This window comes from Otolemur garnettii, unplaced genomic scaffold (assembly GCF_000181295.1).
Source record: "Otolemur garnettii isolate 467f Iridium unplaced genomic scaffold, OtoGar3 scaffold00013, whole genome shotgun sequence".
NCBI lineage: Eukaryota > Metazoa > Chordata > Mammalia > Primates > Galagidae > Otolemur > Otolemur garnettii.
Window position 1 is genome coordinate 1,551,208 of NW_003852408.1, and position 12,893 is coordinate 1,564,100.

General features: G+C 37.4%; 1 protein-coding gene across 3 annotated transcripts in view; it reads right to left on the reverse strand.

Annotated features, from left to right (window-relative positions):
- DIS3L2 (DIS3 like 3'-5' exoribonuclease 2) overlaps positions 1 to 12,893 on the reverse strand; it is a 372,485-nt gene that overhangs the window by 304,280 nt on the left and 55,312 nt on the right. For all 3 annotated transcript variants that reach the window (XM_003784860.3, XM_023510309.1, XM_023510310.1), the window contains exon 5: positions 5,853 to 5,954. In XM_003784860.3, coding sequence (XP_003784908.1) covers positions 5,853 to 5,954 — 102 coding nt within the window. The remainder of the gene's footprint in view (positions 1 to 5,852; positions 5,955 to 12,893) is intronic.

Here is a 12,893-nt window from a genome sequence, read left to right on the forward strand (position 1 = left end):
AAAAAAAAAAAAGAAACTGCCAAACTGTTTTCCAAAGTGACTGTACCACTTTATATTCCCACCAGCAGTGTGTGAGAGTTCCAGTTGCTCCATATCCTTGCCAACACTGGTTATGGTCTATCTTTTTTAACTTTAGCTATTCTAGTGGGTCTGAATCTTGGACTTTTAATTTGTATTTCCTTAATAACTAATTTCATATGCTTAATTGTCATCCATATAACTTCTTTAGTAAAGTGCTCAAATATTTAATGTATTTTGTAATTGAGTTGTTCACTACTGAGTTAGAAGATTTCTTTATATTCTAGATAAAAATTCTTGGTGAGATGTTTTATAAATATTTTCACATAGTCTGTGCTTTTTATTTTTGTAACAGTGACTACTAAAGAGCAAAAGTATAATTTTTATAAAGTCAAATGTATCAGTGTTTTTTATGTTCATATTTTTTGTTATATTTAAGAGATTTTGCAAAATTTAAGGTCACTAAAATTTTCCCCTATATGTTCTTCTATAAAGTTTATACTTTTTACATATTTAGACCTACAATTCATTTCAAGTTATTTTTCATATATAGTACAAGGTGAGGATCAAAGTTTATTTCTCTTCATAAGGCTACACAATTATTATAGCACATTTGCAGAAAAGATATCCTCTTCTCAATGAATTACCTTGGCAATTTTATATAAATCAATTGATTATATATGTATGGGTCTATTTCTGGATTGTCTATCTTGGTCCATTGATTTGTATGTCCATCTTAATGCTAATACCACACTGTTTTGATTACTGGAGCTTTATAAAGAGTCCTGAGGTGGGCAGTATATGTCCCACTTTGTTATTCTTTGTTTGGGCTATGTTAGGCCCTTTCCACTTCTACATAATTCTTTAAATCAGCTTGTTAATTTCTATAAAGACTCCAAGAATTTTGTTTGAGATTATACTGAAACCATAGATCAATTTAAATGAAATTGGAATCCTAACAATATTTGGTCTTTTGATTCATGAACATGATTATTTCTTAACATTTATTAAGTTTTTATTTAATTTCAGTAATGGTTTATAGTTTTAGGGTACACATTTTCTGTCAAGTTTATCTCTAAGCATTAGGTTATTAAGTATGAAATGTCCGATTTCCCAAAATACTACGTTTGACAGTTGCTATCTCTGACATTTCTTATTTTATTTTTGTGATGGTACATCCTCATTCTTTAAAATGCACATTTTGCCTTGTGATTATCTTTCAATTTTTTTAGAGCAATTTCTATGAAACCATGGACAAATCAAATATCCATGTTATTTTCAAATATGAGTTCCATTATGGGACAAACAATGCAGTGCAGACAGCTGGAAATATCAAGGAAGTGTTTGGGAAACATCTGGCTAATGAGCACATAGTACATCAATGGTTTGAGGAAGTTCCAATCTTGAAAATGAGCCACATGAGCAACCTGAGACCAAAGTGGATAATGATGAATTAAAAGCTAGTGGAAGCAAATCCATCTCAACCTATGAGTGCATTAGCAGCAAGGTTTGACATTCCTACCCCAACAATATCAGACCATTTGAAACAAATCAGCAAGATAAAGAAGCTAGATAGGCTGGGCACAATGGCTCAAGCCTATAATCCCCAGCACTCTAAGGGGCTGGGAGAACTGCTTGAGCTCAGGGGTTCGAGGTCAGTCTGAGCAACAGTAAGACCCCTTTTCTACTAAAAATAAAAAAAATAGCTGGGTGTTGTGGTAAGCACCTGTAGTCCCAGCTACTCAGGAGGCTAAGGGAGGAAGATCACTTGAGCCCAGGAGTCTGAGGTTGCTGTGAGGTAGGCTGATGCCACAGCACTTTAGCCTGGAGCACTAGAGCAACAGAGACTCTGTCTTAAAAAAAGAAAAAAAAAAAAGCAGCAGCAGCTAGATAGATAGGTTTTGCATGAATTAAGTGAGCATCAGAAGAGACATCCTCTCGAAGTTTGCCTTTCTTTGCTGTCACAACGTAAAGGCAAGCCATTTCTATACTGTATTGTTTTAAGTGATAAGAAATGGATTCTTTTTGACCTCACAAGCATTCGGCACTATGGCTGGATAAAGACGAAGTACTTATACACAGTCCAAAATCAAATATTCATCTTGGGCAGTGCCTGTGGCTCAAAGGAGTAGGGCATCGGCCCCATATGCCAGAGGTGGCGGGTTCAAACCCAGCCCCAGCCAAAACTGCAAAAAAAAGCTAATAGTATCTGTTTGGTGGTCCACCACCAGTATTACCCACTGCAGCTTCATGAAACCTGGTCAATCAATTACAGCAATGTCTACTACAACCGGTTGGACAAAATGATGAAGATGCTTGTGAATAAGCAGCCCAGATTGTTGGATATACAAACCAATTTTCCCACAAGATAATGCTGAACCATATTTAGGAAAACAACACTGCTCAAACTACATAAGCTAGACTAAAAACTCTCTGTCATTCACGGTATTCACCAGACCTTGCACCAACTGACTACCACTCTTCCAGGCTTTGGACCACCTCTTGCAAAGAAAAATATTCAATTCTCAGCCAGCTGTGGAAATGCCTTTCGCAATTTCATCACCACTTGCTCTCCAGGCTTCTTTGCTCTAGCATAAACAAGCTACTGGTAAGATGGCAAAACTGTGTGGATAGTTTAGGCATATACTTAGATTAACTGTTGTGCTTCTTGTTCAAGATATAATAAACTAGACTTTTGATTCAAAATCAGACATGTTATATTTAATTACCTAATAGTTTATATTTTTGAGCCTATTGTAAATCATACTTTAAGAATGTTTTAAATTTCTAAATTTCCAACTTGTCATGGCTAGTATATGCTATACACCTTCTGGCCTTCTGGATCTTTGAGTGTGTCCTAATAATTTTTACACTAAAACATGCTCTTCCTCACTATTCTCCATTTTAATTAATAATATCATACCCCTTTGCTTAAACCCAACAGTTTTCTTTGATTTCCCTCTTTCAATCATCCTGTTCTTCAAATCCATCTTCAATTCCTATCAGCTCTACTTTCAAAATACAACCCAGCTTCTCTCCATCTTTACTGTTAGGACCCAGTCTAAGCCTCCATCCCAATGTACAGCTGTCCTCATTTTAGCCCATTCTCCAAACAGCAGCTAGAGTAATTTTTGGCTAAATACAATCATTTGGCTAAATACAATACTCCCTGGCTTAAAAGCTCCTTGTGGCCTTTAACTTGTACCTTTAAATATTACCTGTAAAATAAAAAAAGATGTTTCTAAGAAGCCTGAATGAATTGACTATGGGAATGCTACCTATTTCTACAAATTCTTACTGCTTAACTAGCTCCAATGACCTAGGAATTCACAAATCTAGACCTCTAAAGAAAAACACGTCTTTGTTGCATTGAATCTTAAAGGAGCTACAGATTTTTGTCCAAGAAGCAAAGACACTAAGGCAAGAATGCCCAAGCCCAACTTGTCCTTCTAGACCTTAACAACAACACCTTCAGCCCTAACCTACCCTCCTCAAGCTTTGTCAACAACCTGTTCCAGCTTCTTGGGCTTCCCACCCAAAGCAAGGACACTTCTGACAACATCAGGAAAGGCTGTGTTTGCTGGTCTTTTCAACAAAGGGGATAAGGAACAACAAAAATAATGTAACAGATTTATTTATTCATGTATCTGTTTATTTTAGCCATCTCCTGCCTGAGGCCAAGAACAGGAAGAAGACCAGGCAACCTTGTCCACTTCTGCAGAGCTCCACTAGTATACTACTACATGCTGACTATGCCTGCTCTTCAACCACTCGGCACCTCATCCCTGCTCTGGTCAGCTCCAGACCCATCCAACTTGCTAGCTATGCTTCTGTTTCTTCCTATTCTAAGTTTCACCCCCTAAGTCAAAAGAACCCACCATCTTTCTTTGGCTCTTCATTATAATGCTGCCTCTTTACTCCCTTATCGAACTTCTAGAAATGCTTCCTTTGGTTTGACCTAGTCCTAATGCTCTCCTCTTTTCTTCACAGACCTGGTCAACACCAGGGTAGGTGATGCTATCAAGAAAACAGGAAGTGCCCTAAATCAGCCTGCATTCCTAGGATCTGGAGTCAGCCCTTAGTTATGCCTTCAGGAAATCAACCTGGACCCAGCTCTTACCTACATCCACAATCAGCAACAACTGGGGACAAGGATAGGGAGAAGGATCTGAACTAAGAAAATTCACTCTCGTTTTTAAAAAAGAATAAAAAACAAAACTCTGCACTGAACTTCACAGTACTAATTAAAATTACACTTAAATTGGTATAAGTATGATTAGTATCTATCTCTTCCTACCTGCACTCCCAATAGACTAAGTTCCATGAGGGCAAGAACTAAGTCTATGCTGATCATTACTAAATTCCTTGTGCCCTAGCAGTACCTGTACTCAGCTGTAACTCAATTACTCTAGCCTTATCACATAGAAAAGTTTTTAATTTATGCTTCAACATAAATTAGAAAAACTAATTAACTAATTAATTAAAAAACTAATAATTTAAAAAACTAATTAAAGAAATTAACATTTCTTGAGATCCTGCCATTCTAAGACTTTTAGGCACTATTCTAAGGTTTTTACATGTATTCTCATTTAATCCTCATGAAAAATCTATGAATTAGATACTATGATTATTCTCACTTTATGGATGAGGTATTTGAGGGCAAAGAAGTTATATAATTTGCCCAAAGCTATACTGATGAATGGCAGAGATGAGATTCAAAGCCAAACAGCCCAGTCTAGGCCCATGCTATTACTCACTATTCTATAACACCTCTAAATAAAGAAGATGCCACATTCTTGAATATCAAAGAATGGAGACAAATAAAATACATGTTATGAAGACAAATTTAGACTTAGGCACATAAGTTACCAATTCTACATGACAATTCAAAAAATTATTACCATGAATCATTTCAATATCTGACCTTTACTGTTAACTAAAACAATAATCAAAACTAAAACTACATTTCCCTTTTCAATTGACAGACTGAAATCCAGAATATTCTCACATCAAAAACATTTTCTCTTGCTACTAAATTCCTGATTTATAAAAATGCAGATAATTTTTATCTTCTAAGGGTCATTCAACCACCAAACTGGACCTGGGTTTTCCAGTAGGAGCAGCAGAACTGTGTAAGGACTACCAGTACCCCATGGCTTCATCTTTCCAGTTCTTCCAGCATAGAATATAGGGAAATAACATATATGTCAAGTTCAAATGGGCCCTTGGTGTTTATCAAAAAAAAATTATCAGAAATTGGCCAAGTCCCGTGGCTCACATGGCTCACACCTATAATCCGAGCACTCTCAGAGGCCTAGGTGGGCAGATCACTCAAGCTCAGGAGCTGAAGACCAACCTGAGCCAAGAACAAGAACCTGTCTCTACCAAAAAAAGAAAGAAAGAAAGAAAAATTATCCAGGTGTTGTAGTGGGTACCTGTAATCCCAACTACTTGGGAAGCTGAGTCAGGAGGATCATTTGAACCCAGGAATTTGAAGTTATCATAAACTAGGCTGACACCATGGCACTCTAGCATGGAGCAACAGAGTAAGACTCTGCCTCAAAAAAAAAAAAAAAAAGAATACCAAAAACCAATGCCAGGCATGTGACAAGAAAGCAGATCACTAGAGAGGGAGCAAGAAGAACAACTCAAATGACAAGATGTCCACCCAGCAGATGCTTTGAAGCCCAAGCATGCAGCAGCCTGCTTCTGAGGAAAAACCTACCCTAACCACAGAGCGTAAGGGGTTTGTGATCCCTTTAGTTCATGATGCCTCACATGGAATACAAAAGGCCCTAAGGAATCTGTAGTTGGATAAGGAAAATTTAACTCACCTTCCACTGCTCCTCAGGAAGCAGTTTTACAACCACCAGATCCCCATTTAAGGCTCTATTACGAGCAACAACCCCATCAATAAAAATGTCTCGATCACCATCCTAGATTGAAAAGAGAAAGAAAACAACAGTCAGCTTATCAAGGCCTGGAGCCAAACATTACTTCCATGGTTTAAAAAGTTGAGATTCTACAATATGTACACAGATTTAACCAAAACACTAGTACATAGTCACAGATACATGTAAAGGGAACTCAATTTCTTTGAAACTAAGAGAAAGGTTAATTGAACACATAAAAGCAGGTTAACAGAATGCTAAAAATCACCAATTAAGCAAAGGATGTACTACAGACAGGCCATAAACAAATGCAAATATGTAAAACAAAAAACTGAAATTGCATTCTTTCATAACTAAAATGAGAAAGAAATAAGCTGTTCTAAGGTTATCCTTTTTTGTTTTAAATAAAATAAAGCATGCTGATACTTTTTTATATTCTTTTTATTTTTTTTCATGTATACATTAATGCATTTATGGAGTACAATGTGCTGATTTCATATAGAATTAGGAATGCTTACATCACACTGGTTACAGGGGTCCTCAAACTTTTTAAACAGGGGGCCAGTTCACTGTCCCTCAGACCGTTGGAGGGCCAGACTGCAGGTCCTGGGACAAGTTGGCTGCTAAGCTAGATAGACAGCAATGGCAAAAACACCCAGTGACCAGATAAATGTCCTAGGCAGGCTGCATGTAGCCTGTGGGCCGTAGTTTGAGGACATCTGGGTTAATATATACCTCATCTGGTTTACTTAATTATTGTGTTAAGACATTTCTACTCTATACTTAACAGATCACACCTATGGTGCATATTGCAAGGGTACATGCAATATGATACCTTTTTATGCTAAATAGATTTTTTTTTAAGTATCAATGAAAAATAAAAATAGAAGGTATGCAAGATCACAGAAGAGGAACAACATATAATCCCCACCCCCAAGAAAACCAACTGAGGGAAGAAGCAGGATCTTGGATTTGGGTTCTCCAGAAGGAAGCCAGAAAAATCATATCACCCCCCACCCAAGAAAGTGGTAGAGAGAACAACTGTGCTTGTGTTATGAACACCTACACCTAAGTAGAAGGAAAAGAAGGAGAGAGAATTTGCAAAGTAATCTTATACACCACCTTTCTTACTCACTTAGTAACACTGTGAATTCCAGACCATGAACATACAGCACAGACACTTTCATCCTCAATCACACATTTTAAGCAGTGTGGCTCCCCAACAAGAACTTCCTAGGTATCAGCCACTACTTAAATAGGTGCCAGAGTCTTCCTAGTAAGCCTACTGTGCAAAAACACTTAAATGAAAAGATAGCTAAGGAGCTCAGTGTAGTGGCTCGCACCTATAATCCCAGCACTTTGGGAGGCTGAGGCAGGAGGATCACTTGAGGTCATAAGTTTAAGACCACCTTGAGCAACACAGGGAGACCCTGTCTCCGTAAAAACTAAAATACAAAAATTAGCCAGGCATGGCAGTGCATGCCTGTAGTCTCAGCTACTCAGCAGGCGGAGGTAGGAGGATCGCGTAAGTCAAGGTGAGGCTGCAGTGAGTTATGATACCATTGCACTGAAACCTGGGCAACACAGCAAGACCCTGTTTGTTAAGAAAGAAAGAAAGAAAGAAAGAAAGAATATATCTAAGGAAAACCAAGCCTTTAATAGTCAGCCTCCATGAGAAAATGAAATATTTTCCAAATGTTTCATCAGCAAACATGTACTCTTATCTTTCTATTCATCTGAAAGTATACACTATGTGCTCCTTTTCAGAGAATAAGGGAAATAAAAATGTTAATTTACTTATAGAAAGTGATGGTAAAAGGGTCTAGAACAGTAAACCTAGAAAGGGCTAGAACCTTCCTAGCCCTTTAATACAGTTCCTGTGGCGTGGATGTGGAGAAAAGGGAACACTTCTACAGTGCTGGTGGGAATGCAAACTAATAGGTTCCTTTTGGAAAGACATCTGGAGAACACTTAAGAGAACTAAAAATTGACCTGCCATTCAATCCTACAATTCCTTTATTAGGTATATACCCAGAAGATCAAAAATCACATTACAATAAAGATATTTGTATCAGAATGTTTACTGCAGCCCAATTCATAATTGCTAGATCATGGAAGAAGCCCAAGTGCCCATCGATCCATGAATGGATCAATAAACTGTGGTATATGTACACCATGGAACATTATGCAGCCCTAAAGAAAGATGGAGATTTTACCTCCTTCATGTTTACATGGATGGAACTGGAAAATGTTCTTCTTAGCAAAGTATCACAGGAATGGAAGAAAAAGTATCCAATGTACATAGCCCTTTTATGAAACCTATTTATAGCTCTCAAATGAAAGCTACAAATTAATTCTAGCCTAAGAATATGGAGAGGGGGTGGTGAAGGGGAGGGGAGAAGGGCGCCAGGGTGGTGGGAGGGTGACTGGAAAGATCACCTATATAGTCTGTCTAACAAGGGTATAAGTGAACTTTCCTAGAACTAGAGTATAAATGTTTTGACACAATGACTAAGCAAATAACATGAAGTCTATGTTAACCAGCTTGATGAAAACATTTCAAATTGTATATGAAAACACTACATTGTACCCCATGTTTGCATTAATGTATACAGCTATCATTTAATAAAAAAAAAATAAAAATAAAAATAAATGTTCTTCTTAGCAAAGTATCACAAGAATGGAAGAAAAAGTATCCAATGTACACAGCCCGATTATGAAACTAATTTATAGTTCTCAAATGAAAGCTACAACCTAATTCTAGAGAATTAGGGGAGGGGGTGTGGGAGGGCAGGGGAGAAGGGCGGATGGGTGGAGGGAGGGTGATTGGAAAGATCACCTACATGGTCTGTCTAACAAGGGTACAAGTGAATTTTTCTAGAAGTAGAGTATAAATGTTTTAACACAATAACTAAGTAAATGACACAAAGTCTATGTTAATCAGTTTGATGAAAATATTTCAAATTGTATATGAAAACACTACACTGTACCCCATGTTTGCATTAATGTACACAGCTACATTAATGTAATGTAATGAGAAGGGCCCAAGAATATGGGGAGGGGGTGTGGGAGGGCAGGGGAGAAGGGCAGATGGGTGGAGGGAGGGTGACTGGAAAGATCACCTACATGGTCTGTCTAACAAGGGTACAAGTAAATTTTTCTAGAAGTAGAGTATAAATGTTTTAACACAATAACTAAGTAAATGACACAAAGTCTATGTTAACCAGTTTGATGAAAATATTTCAAATTGTATATGATAACACTACACTGTACCCCATGTTTGCATTAATGTACACAGCTATCATTTAATAAAAATATATATATATACAGTTCCTGTGGTCATGACCCACAGGTTGAAAACCGCTGGTCTAGAAAGTTACCACTCAAATTTCTTCTAAGAGAGATACTTAATATAGATAAGATTTAACACTCAACAGACTGAAGGTGATTACTATGAAATTTTAGTTAAAGTTAGAATTATCATTCCAAAATCACCAAACCAAAAAAGGGGGAATTTTAGTTGCTCAGCATTTTTTATAGTTTCTAATTACAAACCATTAGAGATCCTTTAGAATAGTTTTCTTTTCAATTTTCAATTTAGCTCTGGGTTGATGGTTATAGTCTATACACTCTGCCAAACTTGACCCCACCCTCGTCCCTTAGGAACAGCTACCGTGTTAGCCACAAAAAAACAACTGCAGTGAACCTCAAGACAACCTTTTCAGAGAAGTAAGGAAGAGACAGGTAGTAAATACAGAGTGAACAACTGAAGTACGGCCCATCATCGTTAATCACTGTCTTCTGCAGTGATTTACAACACAATACAATTTCTCAGACCTCCCTAGAATGAAAAGAAGACTGTCTGGAGGTCACCCTAACCCAGTCAAAACACATACAAGGAAACATCTTTTTCATAAGCAGCTATAACCACCTGTTGGCAACTCAGTGCTTTCAGATGATAGGATGATGGTATTGTCACTTTCACATCCCAAAAAACCAAGAAAAGCAGACCTGAGCTGAACCTCAGACAATACACAAATCTACAGGTATTGCATCATTACTCAGCTCTTCTTTGATTCATTCAGAAGCTTGTATCTATTGCTGAATCTTTTTTTTTATTATTAAATCATCACTGTGTACATTAATGCAGTCATGGGGTACAATGTGCTGGTTTTACATACAATTTGAAATATTTTCATCAAATTGGTTAATATAGCCTTCATGGCATTTTCTTAGTTATTGTGTTAAGACATTTATATTCTACATTTAGTAAGTTTCACATGTACCCTTATAAGATGCACTGTAGGTGTGGTCCCACCAATTACCCTTCCTCCACCCATCCTCCCCTCCCTTTCCTTTTTTATTTTATTTTATTTATTTATTTATTTATTTATTTATTTATTTTTGAGGCAGAATCTCAAGCTGTCAACCTGGGTAGAGTACCATGAGGTCATAGCTCACAGTAACCTCCAACTCTTGGGCTTAAGCGATTGTCTTGCCTCAGCCTCCCAAGTAGCTGGGACTACAGCCGCCCATCACAATGCCCAGCTATTTTTTGGTTGAAATTGTCATTGTTGTTTTAGCTGGCCCAGGCCAGGTTCAAACCTGCCAGCCTTGGTGTATGTGGCAGGCACCCTACTCACTGAGCTATGGGCACTACCTGAATCTCTATTTTAAAGATACTGAACTTGGGAACTGCTCAACATTAAAAGTTTGCATCATCTCTCTTAACTACTTTTGATGGCCAAAGAGTTCAGCTTTTTAACTGAGTATGAGAAATCTTACCCTACTCATCATAAAGAATATTAAAAAAAAAAAACGGTGGTGCCTGTGGCTCAAAGGAGTAGGGCACCAGCCCCATATGCTGGAGGTGGCGAGTTCAAACCCAGCCCCAGCCAAAAACTGCAAAAAAAAGAAAGAAAAATAGATAATGAATACCCCTACAGGAAAAACGAAAGTATCTATAGGCAATCTAAGCATATATTTAGGCAAGCGGAAGAGGGATGACAACCCAAGTAGCCATGATGGTCAGAGCATCCTTGACTGATCGACTAGCTCCCTTTGAAACAGAAATAAATTCCACAGCTGTACAAAGGGTGCTCCCATGACAAAATGCATAAAAAAGTTACAGAGTTTCTTGGACCAACACTATTCAGAATAGAAACTGTGCTTTTTTAAAAATCTAGATTTTCCCATCTGATCCATTTCTCTTCTTTATCCTATCCCCAAGTAGGGGATAACATCATCTTATCTTCCTTTGCTTGAAAGTCACAAGGTTCCACTCCAACTCTTTATTTTACTTTTATTGATAATCCCAGGAAATTACCAGATATACATAAGTTACTCATTCCATGCATTTTAGATTTGTCATAAAATGATCATTTCTATCAGTAGAAATTAGAATGAACCTCAAATTCTCCCAAAGCAAAGTATTATTTCATATCTGATGATCAATTTATAGTTTTTAGCCTCAGGTTAGGTAGGTATTTAGGCAGAGCAAATGACATTACATAAATTCACAACTATGTCAGAGTAAGAATAAATTTAAATTATTTAATCAAATTTCTATTTCTGCCTCTCAAAAAACTTTACAATTTTAAAGTTGTAAAGACCTTCAGACAATATTTAATTCACCCTTATTATTTGCAAATAAGGAAAAATGTCAGACCAGAGGCTATATCTTGTTTAATATCAATTCCTATCTATTTTCTGGCTTAAAGAGGTAACATGCAGCCCCTGGTTCTGACATCCTACTTCATAATCTACTTTAGGTACTTTTCTGGTTCACACAAGTTCATATTTTACATGGACAGAAACCATGTATACTCAGAAATCCAGACCACTGGTGGTTGTGAGGTTTATCCACATGTAATTTATTGCAGCTACTATTGCCCTTTTAGATTGCTTCCTACAATGAGTCTGAAAACTGAAATGGGCCTAAAAACACAAAAACAAGAATGTAGGAATGTTCCAGTATCCAACACTGTGGAGTTTCTATGATCACTTGCAATTGGGTCTTGACAGTAGCTTTTACAATCTGTTCTTAATTTACCTAAAGGTGAATTAATTGGCTTTTTCCCTCCCTCTTAGACAATATTACAACTCCATCAGGGGCCAAATAAAAGAATAAAAGAGGCATGGAAATTAGCCAATCCTACTATCACAAATGTCTCCAAATTTCTGAATAGTACATGTCAGTAATACAACTTCAAGCAAGAGAACTGTGAGCTTTTCAAACATCATTAACTTTTGTTTTTGCTTCTTAGCAATTCTTTAACAAGCCAGGTTAAAATATAGAGAAAAATCAGTTTGTAAATATAAATTATATGAATTTAATTTGCAAGAACCTAAGAACCAGACTCCCTATTTTAGAAGGCCTCTCCATTCTGACTCTGCTACAGCCACACCCCTTCCCATCAAACAAAGAGTTCTCAGTGCTTCCCTGGAGTAATCAGCCCCGAGCCCATTTCCAGGGCACACAAAGCCATCTTCCCCACCACTTGTGGCACCCCTTCTACTTACCAGTTGGCTAAAGGTCAGGTATTTCTAAGGGATTCAGATACAGCTTAGATATATGAGATAACGCCACCCATGGGCATGCAAGAGCCCTTGCTAAAAGCAAAGGAGCCAAAAGGGTATAGGGAGCCAGGAGAGGAAAGAAAAGAGGGGCAGGCCAGGGTCAGACCCTCCCTCTAAGCTGCCACACTTCAGCCTGGAACTGCTAGTAATCTGAGAATTCTACATTTGAACCTAGAGACATGGAGGTATATATTTTACTTAATAGTTTATTAATTTGATGTGTAACTTTTCAATAAGTGATTTAATGTATGTGTGCCTCCTTCTGTACTTTTGTACTAGGCCCCATACTTGTTAGGAGCCAACCTAACAGAGATTTAACTTAGGGAAGTTCAACAGTATGTACTCAGGAAAGAGACAAAGCAGTAAAATTTTCAAAATGCTCTAATTCCCCTTGTCATCCCAACC